Source organism: Mycteria americana, chromosome 3 (genome assembly GCF_035582795.1).
Source record: "Mycteria americana isolate JAX WOST 10 ecotype Jacksonville Zoo and Gardens chromosome 3, USCA_MyAme_1.0, whole genome shotgun sequence".
In the NCBI taxonomy this organism is placed as follows: Eukaryota; Metazoa; Chordata; class Aves; order Ciconiiformes; family Ciconiidae; genus Mycteria; species Mycteria americana.
This window is the reverse complement of record NC_134367.1, coordinates 39,538,050-39,556,526: the sequence shown is the minus strand read 5'-3', so window position 1 is coordinate 39,556,526 and position 18,477 is coordinate 39,538,050. Positions and strand designations below refer to the sequence as shown.

The 18,477-nt window shown below is 40.5% G+C and overlaps 1 protein-coding gene across 2 annotated transcripts in view; it reads left to right on the top strand.

Moving 5' to 3' along the window:
- The window catches only part of ME1 (malic enzyme 1), a 188,113-nt gene that overhangs the window by 152,196 nt on the left and 17,440 nt on the right, over positions 1–18,477 (top strand). For both annotated transcript variants that reach the window (XM_075498284.1, XM_075498283.1), the window contains 2 exons: positions 4,162–4,259; positions 6,028–6,141. In XM_075498284.1, coding sequence (XP_075354399.1) covers positions 4,162–4,259; positions 6,028–6,141 — 212 coding nt within the window. The remainder of the gene's footprint in view (positions 1–4,161; positions 4,260–6,027; positions 6,142–18,477) is intronic.

Sequence of the window (18,477 nt, the reverse complement as noted above, 5' to 3'; positions counted from 1 at the left end):
GAACAATGTCTATCTAACTCTGCACACAAGGGATTTAACCTGTGCTCTGTGGGAGAGGGAGGCGAAGCCATTTCTCTCCTTTCTATAGCGATGACAGTCAGAAAAGCAGCGAAATTCTGTTTCTGCTTCGTAATGTCTGCGAGAAGTGGTTAGGCTTTGGCAGATGGATGTGAATTGCATTTTGATTCTTTTCAAAAACTCGAGTCAGTATTCAGGGTGAAATTTAAGGTCATGCCATTAGTCAGAGCAGTTCCGGTTAAACAGATCTGCTATTCACGCTGACGGTGCCCCGCTTTCAGTAGGAAAGGAATAAGGGAAGCTGCTGACGAGGAGTGATGACAGCCGCTGCCAGCAGCAGTGATAGTGGGTTCAGTAATCTAATAAACTGGGTTATTATGCTTTTTAGAGTCAAATGGCTGAATAAAACCGATGTGGAGTACTTTTAAAATACCATTTGTAGAGCAGTTCTTCTGTGCAAATCATCATTCGTGAGAAATGCAATACTTAAGCCTTTATATATTGCTGTTATAACCTTTGTTCTGAATCAGCCTCATACTGAACATACAGGTAATGATAACTCTTATCCCATGTAAATAATCAATGCAAAATGTTATTGACATTCAGTGTAGTACTTTATTCATGTTTCATACCTCTCTTCTTTTTCCTTACAACAGAAGACGGTACTGTAACAGAGTTTGTAAAAGTATCCCAACTGGTAATACTTAATCGTAGTCCATTTTTCTGGCTAACAAGCTTAGCAACAGTACATCAGCCGTGAAGATAAGCAGGATCCCAGCATTCCCATTTGTTATAAATTTACAGTGTTTCATTTTGTCTCTGTCACCAGAAAGCAGCTTGAAGAGCAGCTTTCCCGGCTTTCTGAGAAGTCCTCTGATGAGGGCAGGGCTGCGGTGGCCACAGCTTCTGTCTTCAAGGGCTGGAAGCAGCAGGACCTTACAGTGCTTCAGCTCAGCTTTCCTTTTCAGGAGACCAGATCGATGGTCTCACGAACAAGCCATGTTATGTAGGCTTCCTCCTCCCCTGCAAGCACAGCTGTGTAATATAAAATAGAAGAAAGAATTTGGCATCCAACAAGAGGATGGGATTTTTTTTATTGCCGGTTATGAGGATTGTTTGGTAGAGTACCAAGGGAAACTGAGAGCGCGGTCTGACTTCTCTCTTTTGCCATTTTTGGTCTTTTCCTCTGGCGAGTGCCAAATTGGCAGACTTAATTTCATCTGGGAAAGAAACAAGCGAGCTCTTGGATACTGTGGGATGGAAGTGTCTCAGCCCGACGGTTGTTGTTCCCAAAGCCGTGCCTCAGAGGAACTATGTTTTTTAGATTTTTTTTATTTAGAAATGAGGGAGAAGAGAGTAAATGATCTCAGCTCTCAGAACAAGTCATAAAAATGACTAAATAACTAAAAATGACAAATTTGTATGGTCTAAACATTAAGTGGGCTGAGAACAAGGTGTCCTGTGTTTCTGATGATTGAAGGGAAAAGTCATAATCAAAAGCACGTAACAAACTTTTTAGTTCTAAAGACACATTTTTGAACTGTTCAAGTGGATTTACTTCAAAAAGTGAATTTCTAAGGAACTTTCTAACTTTAAAATGTGTTCTTAAATTTTACTAAGGGTTACCTTTTATTTTTGAAAAAGTAACCATTCATGAAACTCAGATGATGCTACCTATAAACCACAGATTCAAACCCAGCCTCCAACACCCAAATGATGTCTTTTAAGGAGAGGTTTACCCAGTACCGGGCTTCTTACTACTTCTGTTCTTTTAGTTCCTTAGCTACATGTATTTGAAACTTAATGGTCTGCGTGCCTGCAATATGAATACCTGTTTTGAGCGTCTCCTTGAGCTTAATGTAGAGATTACTGCTATCTCAGCTTTAAACTTTGCCTTGCTTATGAGAAAGCAGACTTGTGACTAGCAAAACTGCATCCTTCAGGGGAGCTGCATGTTGAGGGCAGATGTCCAATGTGCAGATTCTGGGCCAAGTGCTTTTGGAGGGGTGGTCATACCTATTTCACAATTTTTCTGAAGGAAAAATCAGTAGCAATGTGAATTCTCCCCTCAAAAGCAACCAGGTGGCTTGCAGACAATTGCAGTTCAGGATGTGGTGATCAGGAACAGAATTGTAGGAGCCAGCAGATCTCTTCCTCGCAAGTTCTTGCAGGCTTCTCAAAATCATTTATGGCCTCATCTTTGGTTTCCTTGGGTCAGTCAATGGCAGCTGCTAGCCTGAAGAAGGAAGAATTCAGTTCTTATTCCCAGAACTGAACAAGGGGGACATCTCAGGGCCCATGTTCGTCTCCCTGGGGTTCAGCTCTCTGTGAATCAGATAGGCATCATAAATCTTCAAAGACTGTTCAAACCCATTTTTCCACTTTCAATACCTAAGTGTTAGTGGCTGATACAGCTTTTTCAGTCCTGATGAAGTCAATGCTGTCTGCTATTGGTTCTTCGGAATCTCCTCTAAAAAGAGACGTTAAGAACAACTTTTCTGTTGGCATCATCTACCTCACTACCATATCCCTGTCCACCAGATGTCTTTATGGGTTCTGTGAACTTGTTGAAAACTGATGCACTTTCTCAGTTTTTTATTTCCGTCATTTAATGGATCCAAGTTCCTTGCAGGAATAAGGAGTCTGTCTTTTTTTGGTCCACCTTGTGCCTGGGCTTTAGTAATGATGATCATTTGTGAAAAATACAAGTTTATTACCAGTCAGTAATCCATGAAAGAAGGCCTTCCCTCTCCAGTAGGCTTTGTTGGGGAGAAGGAGTAACTGGTCTTTGGATCAGAAGAGCCAGATATCAGGCCCTGGTGACGAAATACAACTTTATTCAGCATGACAGAAGCTGACAGCTAGACTTGGCAGTGCTAACAATTCAGCTGCAGTGTTGTGTATAGATTTGGGTGCTGCAACTCAAGAAAGATAAGAAACAAGTGGATAAAGTCCGGAGGAGAGAAATGAGTGCTAAGTGTTTTAGAAAACATAACTTTCTGAAAGAGTGGAAGAATTGGGATGGTTCCACATAAGAAAAGCAGGTTGGAAAGCCATTAGTTTTCAAATATAATACACGTCTTGTTGCAAAGAGAAAAGAACAGGTTTTCCAGTGGTAGATAAGACAAGAGACCAAAATAGAAGAAGAAGAAAAAACATTTAGATTTGAAATTTTCAAAAAAAAAGTATATTGAAGCACTGGAAGAGCTTGCTGAGGAGATCACAGGAGTATTCGACAGAAGATGTTAGGAACAAGTTAGTCAAAGACCTGTCAGAAATCACAGAGGTATGGTTGATCCTGCCATTGTGAACAGGTTTGGGTTAGATGCCTGCTTGAGATCCCTTTATTGCCCTACTTTTTATTAATAGGTGTTTCTCATGATGAGGACCAAAATCTTTCCATTCAAAGACAGACAGGTATCTTACTCTTTGTGGTTCTGATTTGGAGAAGAAAGGCCTCCACAGGCTGAATCATAAAACTAAATGTTAGCCTTTTTCACTGTGTGGCATAACTCAAAGATAGATTTAAAAGGTACTTCCAATGTTTTAGATGCTAGTAAGCTGGAACCTCTTTCACAGTGGACTGGAGTCCTGAGGGCTTTCAGATGCAGTAGGACAGTCACTGTCTTAAATAAGCCGGCCTTACTCTTTCAGCTAGCTTAGCTTCTCTGTAAATGTTCACAGTTCACTCTTCTACTCTCACAACCTCCCCATGAGAAATAAAGTTTTGTTTTAGTCTTGTATTTTACTGTATTTGAAGTATATCTATTTGAAGAATGAGACCAGTATCTTAATTTTCGGTATCGGGAGTCCTTCAAAATACTTCTGTCTGGGCTCTCACACCCTTTCCTTCTGAAAAAGGTCATAACCAGAATATTTTGTAATAGTTCGGATGCCGCAGCCATTATGCCCATCCAGTAGAATCAATCAATCATATTTTATTTAATGTTACGCTGAAGATATTCCCACTTACATTTAACTTTCATAAGAATAAAGTAGAGCAAACTCCAGTCCCACTGAACTTTTGTTACTACCCTAAGGACTTGTATGTTGTAGCTGAAAGATGCTGTGGAATTATTTAAAAGGTAATGCTTTGTAATTATTTCCAGAATAACCAAATATATTCTTTTTTTTTTTTTTCAGGAACTGCATCTGTGGCTGTTGCAGGTCTTCTTGCGGCTCTGCGTATCACCAAGAACAGGTTATCAGATCACACAGTGTTGTTCCAAGGAGCTGGAGAGGTATGTGTTTTTATACACCAGGAAAAATTGTACTATGAAGATTTTTCTTGATATTTAATCAAGTTATATGTATCCAGTTAACAAGAAAATTAAATGGGTAGAATGATCACTAACACCTGCTGAAAGTTGTTTCTTAATTCAAATGTAAACTTACTGAAAAATCTCTGATCATCTGGTCAAGCCTCATATTTTTCATAAGACATGTTGTGGAGATCTGTTCTCTTTTTAAAACCTCAGGTTTTAGCTCTTCCGCTGTAAATTACTGAATTGCTCTCAATATAAACAAACAAAACTTTTTGAAAAGATGACGAAATATATCAGGCCACCAAAGAGAAATGAAATAAAATGTATTTACTGGAGTCAGTGTTATTTAGTAAGAAGCAGTACCCCTTTGATTTTTCCTGTCATTAAATATAGTTTTCAGTATTCTGCATGTCAAGGTCATCCACTCCTGAAGATTTTTATGCACATTATTTTTTTATACTAATTTTTCAGTATAAATTTCACTGACACACAAGGGAAGGTTGTACTTATCTACAGTGTGGCTAGCTGTAATCTCTTGTATGAAGTCTACAACCCCATGCAGGCTTCTGAAAAATATTGTCCATGGTCACCAAACCCCCCTATAGGTGCAATATACTAATCCATCTTTGTGTAGTCCAGATATCTTTAATTTGATTCAATATTTGGTGCTGCTGAGATCAGGTCTGTAGTTTTCAGAATGACTTGCATCCATGTCTGGCATGTCAACGCCTTTGTACATCAAGACTGTCTGTCTCTCTGAAGTTCCTTCCCCTGGTTTTGCTCCATGTTCAACAGACAGATGAATCTATGGTCTAATGTTTATTTTTTTCGTTAGTATTGTCAGCGTGCCTGTTGCTGCAAAGAGGTAATGGTAGATATCATCCCTGCTGCGGGAGCTCGTTCCTAATAAAACTACTTATTTCTTAACTAAAAAAGGGGAATCTCACTTGATTCTCAGTGAAACTGAATAATAAAGAACAAGAAACAGAATCAACCCCATAAATATGTATATGAGTTGGTAATCAGAAATACTGAGTGGTCTGTTGGCTCATTTTGTTGCCTGTTTTTCAATATGTCCCTGTATGACATTTGATCTGTTGGATGAAATATTATAAAATCCAGTAAGAATGATACATGTTTCAGCAAAATATTGATAAGTGAATTTTTCTCGCCCCTGCTTTCACTGGGAGCACAGCCAAGTCTAGAGTTACAAAACACATGAATAGTAGGTAAAAGGAGACTTACCTTCTTGATGGACACTTTAAAAAAAGATAAGAGTAGAAAATCTTTTAGGACTGTATTTTACTTTCTGACATGCAGAGTGTGGTTTCCTTTGATTTAAATTACAAAAAAAATCTAATGAACAAAATAAAATTTCAAAGAAGAAAAAATATTTAATGTATCCTGAGATGATTATGTGGAATAAATGTTAGTTTAGCATTTTTCATTAGAGTTTAAACATTTATTATGCTCTCCACACTGTAAATGCCATCAAGATTTATCTATACTATGATTTATCTATATGATTTAAGATTTATCTATACTATTTATCTACATTATGGTTTCTAATTACCAAATGGCAGCAACAGTTCATTAGTGTTTACTTTATGAAAAAATAATGATTCAGTTTTATTGTTAAATAAAATTAAGACACTTATGTAAAATAGTGGGTAGAGGAAACAAGTGAGCAGGGGATTTCTTTCATTTCTAGTTTCGTATACTACTTTTCTTCTCTTTCCTTCAGGCTGCACTGGGGATAGCAAACCTTATTGTTATGGCTATGGAAAAAGAAGGGGTATCTAAAGATACAGCTATCAAAAGGATATGGATGGTTGACTCAAAGGGATTAATAGTAAAGGTAATACAATTTTCTCATTCCTTTACATATTATGATAGTTATTTGCAGTTTGTAGATAAAGGCAAGAATGTATTCTTTGTGAAAGCAACTACAACAGTTTATGTCTCTTGACATAGCAAGCTGTTTTTCTTTTCAAAGTGTATTAAATGAATGACAGACTCCCATGTTACTTTGCGGGGGGGACGTGATTATGCTTGGGAGTTCCTGCTCTATTTCTATTAGGGATGAGCACATAATGAAGAGAATTTTTCAGCGGTTCATTAGAAAACGTGTAAGGAAAGAAACATTCAACTTCTGGGTTTAATATTTCCCATGTTAATGCGACTATTATTTGTTAGCACAATCTTGCACAAAGATGTATAGATACATTATTAGGATAGCATTCAAGGATTTTGTAAAAGGAACAAAAATATTTTTGAAGAGAATATTTTCCTGGTGTTGCAAGCATGTCATCCTTCTGCAAGAACTGAGATATATTGCATCAAATAGCTTCTATGCACAGTGATATAGCTCATGTTGCAGATGTTGTGGTCTGCAGTGCTATCAACACTGGTCAGAATTTTAAGCTGCTGAGAGACTTCATCAGTCACCCTTACCTCATTCCTTCCATGTGCCAAAATAAAGAAACATATGAATTCCATGTGCCAGAATAAAGAAACTGGTGTGTTTTAAAAGGTGGTTATGTATTTAATAGTTTGTGAGCTACTTAAAAGAAATGGATGAGAGGCCAGTTGGCTTTGCTTTTTGGCCTTGCCTGTTGGTTAGCAGTGTTTATGGTCATCTTTGTTGGTACTGCATTCTTGCGCAGTGCTCTTTAGCTGTCTAATATTTAGGATCTTTTGTAGTTCACATACCTTCGCATCAGGAGCATGCATTCTGCAGTCAGTATCCGTGCTGGTTTATTGAACAGCATCACAGCACCTTTCACGCATACTGTTAAAGGGAAAATAGTAGGGTCATAGACATTGAGACGAAGAGTATTACTAAGGTCATCTTGGACGTCCCTTGCCAGAAAGCACAAAAGTAGCCTGATCGAGTACAGAAGAATGCTGGTATTTGCTACTATCAAAGACATAGATTTTTTTTCTGGTGGTTTTTTGTTTGGTTGGTTGGTTGTTTTAATGAGTGGTCTTAATCCTTTTGGTTTTCATCTAATAATCTTAAAGTGCTTTTGCATCCAAACACAGATGACTGAAGGCCTGTGTATCTTCTGTGGCTGTTGAAACCTAGGGGTTGTCTAAGAAGAATGGTGTGTTGCACAATTTCCTCCACCATAGACACTGGCATTATCAAATAATACAATTGAACTAAAATCATCTCCTGGTGGTGTTAAGGAAACAAACTGACAGGGGCAGAAGTATAGGAACTTTACAACCCTAAAGCAGTAAAACAGGTCTCGGCTGCATCTTCGTCCAGCCAAGGTGGTTAACCAGCCTTTCTTCTCTCCTGCTCGTTTCCTCTTCCTGCTTCTTTTACACCTCTCGCTGCTAATTTGCTAGTCAGCCGAGAAGCTGGGTTGTTGCTCTTGGTACTCAGTGACTAATTCCTTTCACAGTTTCCAAATTTTTAGTGACTTGGTGACTATATTCTTCCTCCCCACCTTCTAGCTTCAGCACTCTCAAGCAGGGCCAAATCAATCAGCATCTCACACAGCCTCTAAGTTCCTTTCCTCTGCTTATTCTTCTTGGTGGGGCTTTAATTTGGGTTTTGTCCAAAAAGCAGTCCACTGAATTTTATGTCGTGCCCGGAGTACATTTGCGAACTGTTCATGATAGCCAGACATAACAGCTGTCTGAGATAGATTAGGGCTGAATTTGTGGCCAGATGTTGACGCAAGCAGCGGGAGCCGACAGTGTGCATTTTGGGTCGTTGCTGGTGTTCCTGGAAGACCGAGGAGCACCAGTCTCCCTGTCTGGCTGTCCTGGGGGGGCTTGAGAATGGGTGGGTGCTTACTGCTGCGGTGTGTTTGAGTGCAGAGACCGCTGGACCTAGAAGCTGGAGATACTTCATTGTGAGGCCTGAGCTGGGCGTAAGGAAAACCGTCTTTGATCTAGGGCTCTGCAAGTCCTCTCTTGGCTTTCTTCTGCAGCTAAATGTTCCCCCCTAAAAAGTAAAAAAAATAAAAAAAATGACACCCTCCCCCCCAAAGAAAGGAAATACAACGTAAGCTTCTTGAAGCTTGTGATTTAACTGCTGGGAAGTCATGTATACAGCAAGTAAATAATTAAGCTATTCTTGGTTCCTTTTTCTGGCCTGAGAAAGTATGCTGTGCTTTAGGTCCACTTAGGAAATTATTTTGGCTTTAGCTGATTGCAGAAAAGTGCTGCAAGACTTGAAGGACTTTCCAAACTCTTAGAAATGGGTTAAGAGAAGTAAAATGAGGAAGATTTGTGAGAACACTGTACAATGGGAAGGACTCTATTGTTAGAAACCTTTTCATTATTGCAAAGATAAGACTTGCCAAGCCAAAGCATAGATCAGCAGTTAACCAACTTTTGCATAAACTGAACTGACTTTTATTTCTTACTACTGAGGAGGTGTATCAACAGAAACCTGTTCAACAAGAGCCCCTTAAAATTTGCCCCATCAAAAACTGCCTGATCAAAAGAGTTTTACTTGAAGCAGGGAGACCTTTGCAGTCCTAGAAATATTCTGATCTGTTGCTTTAGCAGTATGAGAAATAACAGGCTCTCTGGAGACTCAGTGATTACTTTGTCCAACTAAACTAATTTTTACATCATTTTTATTCTATGCTGTCCTTTGATCATTAATTTTGCAATGCATGATTATAGATTTAAACATTGTTTCTCCTTTCATCTACTTTCTGCAATATTTCAACCAGTGCAAACCAAAGAAAAATAACCTTGGAACTTTTGTTGGCCTGACTGCAAACAGTTTCCACCTTTTTCTTCTTCCCCTGCCCCCAAAAGCTGCCACGAAGTCACTTATCAGGCTTTTGTAGCTGATTTTTCCTTTGTGGCTTTTTAATTGTTCAAGTGCAGCTGTGTTTTCATTTTTGTGTTAATATTTTTTTTTCTTTGCTCCTTGGAACCATCTTTTTTCATTAAACCAAGTTTGATGACCAACTTTTCTGCTATGTTGTGGTGAAAGAGCTGGTGAAGAAGGCTATGGTTGTTATACTGTCTGTAGTTGCATTCTCTACTTCATTCTAGAGACCTTATAATGTTGCTCATATTGTTTTGGGGTTGTTGAGGTGTTTTTTAGTCTGTTGAGTATGCTTTCACCTTTCGAAACTATTTTTTCTCCAAAGGTGGATGAGGAAGGTTTGCAGATCATAATATCATTGGAATTTTGTCACTTGAACTATATGACTTTACTCTGTGAAACAGATATCACTCCTCTTGAAATACCTGTCTTAAGTATCCCAGTGCATTCAAATGGAAGTTTTAACGTTTAATTAAAAGACAGTTTTAAAGTTGCTTTTGCACTCTTGTGTACTTAGAGATTATGCATAAGCAGTTGGGACTCATCTTTAATTCTGAATTTCTGAATTCTGTCACGTTGTCACATTCTGTCTGATTAATGAATAGATATTTATCTATATGAACACACTGATAGGTAATGTCTCCCACGTTCCTTTTCTTTCTCATATTCTCAGCGTTCCCATTTTTTCTCCGTTAATCACACAAATATACATAAATGTGTGATGTGTGGTGAACACATTTTGTGTCTTCTTTAAAGCTGCCATAGTGTCATGCTTAGCTATATGAGTGGCCAAATCTTCACCCATGAACTTCAAAGACAGTAAATACTTTTGTGTCAAGTAGCTGAGAAGAGGCAGAAAGTGATAAACAGTATTGGGATGTTCATGAGGTTCACCATTGTCTGAGCATTTTAGTAATGTGATGCAAATGCTTCTTTTTTCTTTCCCTTTTTTTTAAGGCAATACCAAGAACAGGGTAGGGTGATAGGCAATATGGTTCTTGGAACCGTGTAGGAATATAATGCAAATAACAAGGCATTTTTAATGTTTCAAGACACTCAGTAGAAACCCCCCCACCCTCTGCCAAGGATGGATGACAAGCTGATGGGAGTGTTCCTGGGCTGCCAAACATGCTTCTATTGTGGTGAAGTTTATCTGTAATTTGCAAGACAGCATTAGATTTTTGTATGCCACATAATCTCCAGCGCACAAATGAAGTTCCCTCACATAGGGATGAATGTCATCCTTAATTTAAGGAGTATGTCAACATGGAGCAATGTTGCTTTTGACAGCTTTGTACTCTATGCTTTCTAGTTCAGCAGAGTAATACTTGTGTGTAGTCGAATGCTTTGTATTTTAAATGTCCATTAGATGTGTGATCTTAAGCCTTGTAAGACTTCAGATCATCTGAGTGAAGCCCAGACTGAATGGCAAGAACAAGAACATCAGCTGAGGTCCGATAGTTGAAGGCCTCAGGATATCGATCTTAGTAACAGGAGGACTGATATAGACCCCAAAGGTTTACCAATTTATGTGGTCCTAAATAATTAGAATGGAGATACCCAGGTAATCCTGCAGATAATCCTCTAAAATGTTTTCATTTTCCCTCCTCCTTCCCCTATTTGAATATCCCTGGCAATCGTATTAGGAAAAGGTCCTCACAAGCAATTAACTGGCAGTGGATATGACCCTGATTACAGTTCATGGTTTGGTCAAAGCTGAATACATACATAGTTCAAACTTTGCTTAGAGAATGATGGAAGAGAAAGGAGGACATTTGGGACTGATAGCAGAATTTCAGTGCCATATAGGTGTGGTCGCTCCTATTACAGTCAGCACAGCTTGTATAATACGTGAAAGAGCCTTTAGAGCTCACAATCAAGTATCTTAATATTGAACTGAATCCCATCCTGACTGATTGTTACTGAATTTTCTTATTTTTTAACAATAATCGCTTTTAAAAAAAGTTTGGATTTCATTCTAGATACTAATTTGATAATGGTTTTAATGTTAACTTGTATATACCACTTAATATTATGTCTGCCTCTTCTGTTAACTTTTAATTATTTCTAGCTTTCTTTTTATCAACAGTCAATTATTCTCTTTACCTTTGTCCTTGATCAGTTCATTTATGGCTAACTGCAACTGGCTATGACTTTTTGAGCCAAAAAACTGCTTTGCATCTTAGAAAAGATGCAATTTCTTGGGTATCTCCAAGGTGCCGCAATCACTTAAAGCAGTTTCTGCCTTATTTTACTCGTGTACTATCCCAACGAAGCAATCCTTGTTTGCTTTGTCAGTTATTCTGATGTCTGGGGAATTAATCTGTGCAGTTTCATCTTGCATTTATCTTGTTCTATATGAGGTATAAGTTTTGCAGAAAGGAAACATGAATTTGTCTTTGAACGCTTGTGGTGTTCCTCATACTCTGCCAGTAATATATGAAAACAAGTGAGGACAAGACAAAAGGATGATTGGTGGGGTGTGCTCAAGGAATACCCACATCATTTTCTCTGAAAGAGACAGCACCAAAAATTCGGACGTTAAATTTGTTAGCTTGTAACTGTTTCCTCTTTGATGCCGTGTACATTAGATGTACCGATGAGATGGTGACCTTCTGGTTTATGGTCTCGTTGCTCATGCTCTGTTATTGAAATGAATGGTTGTTTTGCTCCGTTTTGTTTCTGTTGTTCTGTGGATTCCCGACTTGCTCTGCTTTTCAGATCTTATCTTCTTGAAATAATTGTCTTTCTAAATTTTGTCCTGCCTGTTAACCATGTGTGCTTATTTACAAGGAGAGGGTATTTCATAAATTCTACAGGACTTAAATGAACAGCCCTAATCTTCTAACAATGTGTTTTAAAGTCAACACCAGAATTTCATTTCTTACCTAAATCGTATGTTTTACTGCCAACCATTATGACATTATCTCCTCAAAATGTTGTGGGTTTTCACACAGTTGGCAACAAACTGTTTATTAATTCTGTGTCCAAGTGGCCTCGTCTGGTTTTAATCTGCTCTCTTCACCTTTAGGTGTTAGGTGATGGCCTCATCAGGAGGCAGAGTCACTTTATAATTAGGGCCTCGGTATGGGGGTTTGGGAGGGCTTGTGTGTCTCTGCTTTTTGGTTCCTAAACGAGGTAGCACAGGCGTGCCTGTCACCTGCAAGCCCTTGGGCTTCAGTAACCCCTGACTAGTCAGTCCATATCCATACCTCCACCTTTTTTTTGGGTGACTCCTCTTAACCGATACTCTCCTGGAGTTCTGGCTAGAGAGGGTGGCCTGTCCTGTCCCCTCCTAGCACGCTCTCTGTGCCCCTCCTGTCCCTTCTCTTTCATGCTTCTGGGGGACTCTCCAGAGAGGTCCCTCAGCTGCCAGCACTGTCTACAGTCCCTGCCTAGAGCCCTCCAGATGGTTCATGAACAACCTTTAGACCATGGATTGACTTGTGATGAAAGAGATAAGCAGCCATGTAGAGATCATCTCCCAACAGGGAGATGCTTCACCACCTTCTCCCATGACTCTTAACCACATCTTTTTTCCCCCCCTTCTTCCTTGATGCTTTAACAACTTTTGTTTTGTTTTGTTTTGTTTTGCTCTTAACTCTGCAATAGGGAACTCACAGGAAACATGCAAGTAAAACCAAAACATTTTGCAGTTGGAAATATTCAACTTAATAATGGACTGCTTTGCTTTTTGGTCTACAGTTCTCATGTCTTGTGGTTTTCATGTCTTCAGTATTTAAGAACCTCAGATGAATTTATTAATTTATCTGTGTACTGATCTCTGTTCTCTTGTTTAAATAAGCCGCAGTTGACACAGTCAAATGGAGGCAAGTGTTTATATAAATAGATTTGTGCCTCCCTGGTTGTGAGACGGGACGAGTGCCAGCACTGCCTCTAATGCGGGACAGTGCAGTCATCAGGGTGCTCTGGCTTATTCTCAGCTGCCTCCCAGCTGATGGAAGGAGCAAATCTGGGAGAGCTTCCAGCCCTGCCTCTCTCGCCTCGCTGACATTGAGCTGCTCTGCTCTTCAGCCCTGGTGCATGGGCCAGCCCCAGCAGGACCAGCTCAAACAGGCCATGGCATTAGACTTCACATTGGTGGTATTTGTAAGATTTGCCTCCTGTTTTGTAATATCCCATATAGATGTCTGCTGTGCAGTCTGGTCTCCTGTTTTTACAGCTGTTTTCTATGACTTTTCTCAGGGTTTTATTGATGGGTCATTTTTGTTTGCTATCTGAGCCTCAGTTTGGTTCTATAATATGATGATATAACTTTCTGTGGAAACTGTGATGTACATTTGCTTGAAGCCTGGTCCCAGTGTCTCCTTTCATTCTTGTGCTGTTGATCAGCCACTAAAACTAAAAACTTAAGAACCCTCCCCAAAACTAAGAACTGCTTTCAGTTCAAATCCCAAATGCAAACAGTTTTTCATAAAACTATTAACTACTGAGTCCTGTGTGCTGGGCTGACCGTGGCTGGATGCCAGGTGCCCACCAAAGCTTCTCTATTGCTCCCTCCTCAGCTGGACAGAGGAGAGAAAATATAATGAAAGGCTCGTGGGTTGAGATAAGGACAGGAAGAGATCAGTCACCAATTACCCTCATGGGCAAAACAGATTCAACTTGGCAAAAAAAAAAAATTTAGTTTATTACCAATCAAATCAGAGTAGGATAATGAGAAATAAAAACTGTTAAAACACCTTCCCCCACCCCTCCTTTCTTCCCAGGCTCAGCTTCACTCCCAATTTTCTCTACCTCTTCCCCCCGAGCGGCACAGGGGGACGGGGAATGGGGGTTGCGGTCAGTTCAGCACACGTTGTCTCTGCCGCTCCTTCCTCCTCACACTCTTCCTGTGCTCCAGCGTGGGGTCCCTCCCATGGGAGACAGTCCTCCACGGACTTCTCCAACGTGAGTCCCTCCCATGGGCTGCAGTTCTTCACGAACTGCTCCAGCATGGGTCCCTTCCACGGGGTGCAGTCCTTCAGGAACAGACTGCTCCAGCGTGGGTCCCCCACGGGGTCACAAGTCCTGCCAGCAAACCTGTTCCAGCATGGGCTCCTCTCTTCCCCATGGGTCCACAGGCCCTGCCAGGAGCCTGCTCCAGTGCGGGCTTCCCACGGGGTCACAGCCTCCTTTGGGCATCCACCTGCTTCGGCATGGGGTCCTCCGTGGGCTGCAGGTGGATATCTGCCCCACCCTGGACCTCCATGGGCTGCAGGTGGATATCTGCTCCACCATGGACCTCCATGGGCTGCAGGGGGACAGCCTGCCTTACCATTGTCTTCACCACGGGCTGCAGGGGAATCTCTGCTCCGGCACCTGGAGCACCTCCTCCCCCTCCTTCACTGACCTTGGTGTCTGCAGAGCTGTTCCTCTCACATATTCTCACTCCTCTCTCTGGCTGCAGTCGTGCAGGTTGTTTTCCCCTTTTTAAATGTGTTATCCCAGAGGTGCTACCACCGTTGCTGATGGGCTCAGCCTTGGCCAGCGGCGGGTCTGTCTTGGAGCCGTCTGGCATTGGCTCTGTCGGACATAGGGGAAGCTTCTAGCAGCTTCTCACAGAAGCCACCCCTGTAGCCCCCCCTGCTACCAAAACCTTGCCACACAAACCCAATACATCCTGTTACTTCCTTTTGCTCCTTGAATTAAAAGTTCCTGGTGTCCAAGTGACTATGTTTTACTATTTGTAATAATAGTATGCAATGCCAATGACTGTCATCCATTAGGGAGTATAGACATTTTAGGATTGCCAAGATCTTTCATACATAATGTCACCATCAGAGAATGCTGCTATTGTTTCTTTATCTCTATACTTCATCTGCTGACTTAACACAGTCCACATTGTAACTCATTTGCTAATAAAGAATTTAGCTCATATTACTTTCCATCTGAGATACCACGGTGACTTCTAATATAGCAACATATCTGTTTTCAGGTTGCTTTGTTCTCTTTTGTTCAAATCCAAAATATCCCAATAGGTTTCTTGGTACAAAATGATACTGTGATAGAGGCAATACTTTCCCCCTGCGAAGTAATTTCTGACATTTTCACTGAGTCTTTGGACTTAAGATTTATTAATCTGTTTGAGTGTTTTTAATATTCTTCACCTTCAGCATTCTAGTGAAGGTGTACTGTATAGTTTATTCAGGCAGCCTGAGTACGCATTAAAGATGCTATGGTTGCCTTCCGGGTACTTCAATATGTAGTTTGTTGTATGTTTTTTTTATTTAAGCAAACTTATTATAATGCCCCTAGCAAATTACTTATTCTATGAAAGCTAAGGAAATAATATAAGAATACACAGCATTGCGGAAAGCTATATAATGAAATGTTGGGGTTTTTTTTATTTCTTTCTTGGGATGCTGAATACATTTGGGAAGTTAAAGCAAGAAGGATATATAGCCTCTTTTTCTAACTTTACCTTCCTCCTTCTGTTGAAAGAGTCTGTGAGTTTGTATCTTCCCCTCTGAATAGCCGCACAGCTATCACGCCAAGCCTGTTAGTTCATCTGCGGATTTCAGTGTGAAAGACTTCCTTTTTGGATTTAGGGAGTATCACTTGATGCAGGAAAGATGCTTGTTATACATCATAGAAAGCATATTACAACTTAAGACAGCTGTCGTCTGGCCTAAATGAGTCTTCATACTGCTATTTGAACAACGGTGCAATAACATCCTTTGGTAGGAACCCCTGGCAAAAATTCCTCCCCTGCGTGGCCAGCATTGGAGTCTTTCAGTGAAACAGTGAGACTGTATTGAGGCTTGGCATGCTGAAAGGGGCACGTCTTTAGGTTGCTGATTTTTCTGAGACCTTTTCATTGAACGAATGAATTCTTAATCATGCTAAAAGAGCAAGACAGTGAACTTATAAGACAAATGCGACTGTGACTGAAGATGATGTTTCTACTTAAAAGACTCAGAGCTTCATACACAGAACCCCAGAGCTCATTCAAATTCTTCGTATGGAGTATTTTAAATTGTTCCTTTTCCTATTAGAAGAAGGGAAATATCAGTGAGCTGTGTGCCGTGTTAATATCTTAAGATTATGGAGACGCAAGCAGAGCGGAGCAGTTTCTGATGTATGCTGCCTTGTGTTGATCCTCTACAGCTCATTTCCTAGCAGCAGATAGCCAGAGTACAGCAGGGCTGGAAATGGAAAGGTCGGAAGATGGGCTCTGCGCTTCTGGAAGATCTTTTAGTCAGAGCAGCTCTGCCCTGACGGGTCCATCCGCTTCGCGTCTCTCCAGTGTCAGGAGGGAGACAAGACAGAAAACCACACAAATCCCGAATTGAGACTTCTGCATTTTGGCTCCATCCTCTTCTCTCTGCTGACTGACAAAAACTCCGTGATTTCTTATTCTGGCTGTAGGCATTCAGGGGCGGATGTCTGGAAGCTTGTACTAAATGGACTGGCAACCCCTTAGTTTGAGGTTAAGCATGCACAAAACTGAATTGTTTCTTCCTTCCTGCAAGTCATTGCTTGCCCTGTTGGCAGGGCACGGAGGAAAGCTAGCCGTGCTCTTGCTGCTGCCTCTCTACTTTGGGGAGAGCAGAACTTAAGAATTTGCCAATCTGGGGAGAAATAATACTATCTAAAGCGCTGTCCTCTAAATTGTTGCAGTTTTGAAACCGAATCAACTGCCTGGTCTTGAAATCTCAGACACAGTTTTTAGGGAGGTGTTATGTAGCTCTTTTAGGATCACTGAATTAACAATTAAAATACATTTCTGACAATCTATTTAAAAAATAGAGTAAAAAAAACCCCCTAACTGTAGAATTTCTTTTATAAGCATTTTCTAAGCAAAAATCTCTATGTACATAGCTGTTGTTATTTTTGCTAAGCCACAGAATTTAGTATTTCATTCTTAGTTGATATATTAGAAAAATATTTACTTGGAGACATGATTCATTCTGACTAATGGGATCAAGCTAATTCAGACCAAAGCTGAATAAAGAAATAAATTTAAAATCGTTTGGGGTTTGGTTTTGGTGGGGTTTTTTGTTGTTTTGTTTTGGTTTTTTGTTTGTTTTTTAGAATGGTAGAATGCCCTGTGTGAAATTAAGGGCAGATAGAAATTAAGATAGGGCAGAAGTGAATCTGACCTAAGCTGACCCATCTGGCTAGCACTAGTCTCACTAGCCAGCAGCCCAGAAAGGGTTGCAGTGGATCACATCCAGCTTACTGTTCTAGTACTCCTTTGCAGCTAATTAAATGAGAGATGATCATCAATGTCAGTAGGAAATGGGGCTTTGAATCCTTGGTGTTGCATCAATAAATGTTTTAACAGCTCTGCCATTATCTTAATTTTAAAATGTTGAAGCACCTCCTCGAAAGCCAATCAAGTGTAAAACTATAAAGAAGTAACTCTGTTTCATGCAGGAGTTTGGTTATTTGTTTTGACTAAAAATGAAAATGAAAGAATATCAATATTTTTCTTCACTAAGATGTCAGCCTGGCCTCTTAGCTGTTATGCACTGTGGTAAAAATAAGAGGTCACCTTTCCCGAGAGATCTGCCCAGATCTGCAGATCCCGGAGGCACTCAGAGCTACCAGCCTGCCACAACCCAAAGAATGAGCTTGTCATAGCTCTCAGAGGTGATTTCTTTTTTCTTGGTAGCCCAGGGCAGTCTCCTGGAGGCTGGATTTTAAGACCAGATCGAAAACTGGCTTCCCCAATAGCAGCCTGATAAGCTAGTAAGGAACCAACTGAAGAAGCAGCATGGGATCAGATGGTCACTCATGGCACCCACTCCCAGCCCCCCGGGAACCCTGCCTCCAAGTCAGGCTCCGACAAGCACTTCGATTGCAACCAACCAGCCGATTAGAATGAAAAGTGGCTTTTATTATAGTATTTTGAGTTATTCCTAGCAACAAGCTTTTGGCCTGGAAGTCATAAATGCATTTTTCTCTTTGGTGGCTAAAAAGAAAACTTCATGTTTTTCCCCTGAAACTGTTACGGAAAATTACTGCTTTAAAATGAGATGCATCTAAACCGTGTGTGTAGACTGTGGGGACATCTGCTGGGGTGCTGGGAAATGGCAGAGTTCAAGATGTGTACTGACGGTGGAACGATTTGAGCGTGAATATGCCAAAAATTGTTAATATTGCGGCATTCTCTCGAGGCTGAGAATTTCACATTTTACCCACAAAGGAAACCAGGTGCCTGTATCGCCGTATTTCCGTGCTAATCGCTCTAGGAGAACACTTAAGACCCGTATAAGCACATCCAGACATAACCCTCTTAATTTAAAAACTCTGTATTTTGGTCATGTAAAAAAATCTGTAGAAGAGGAGAAATCTCTGGAAATTCCTTGTAATCATGGGTGAGCCAAGAGAAGCTGGCGTCCTGTGAGGCCGACCAGCTCAGTCAGCTCCGACCACATAACA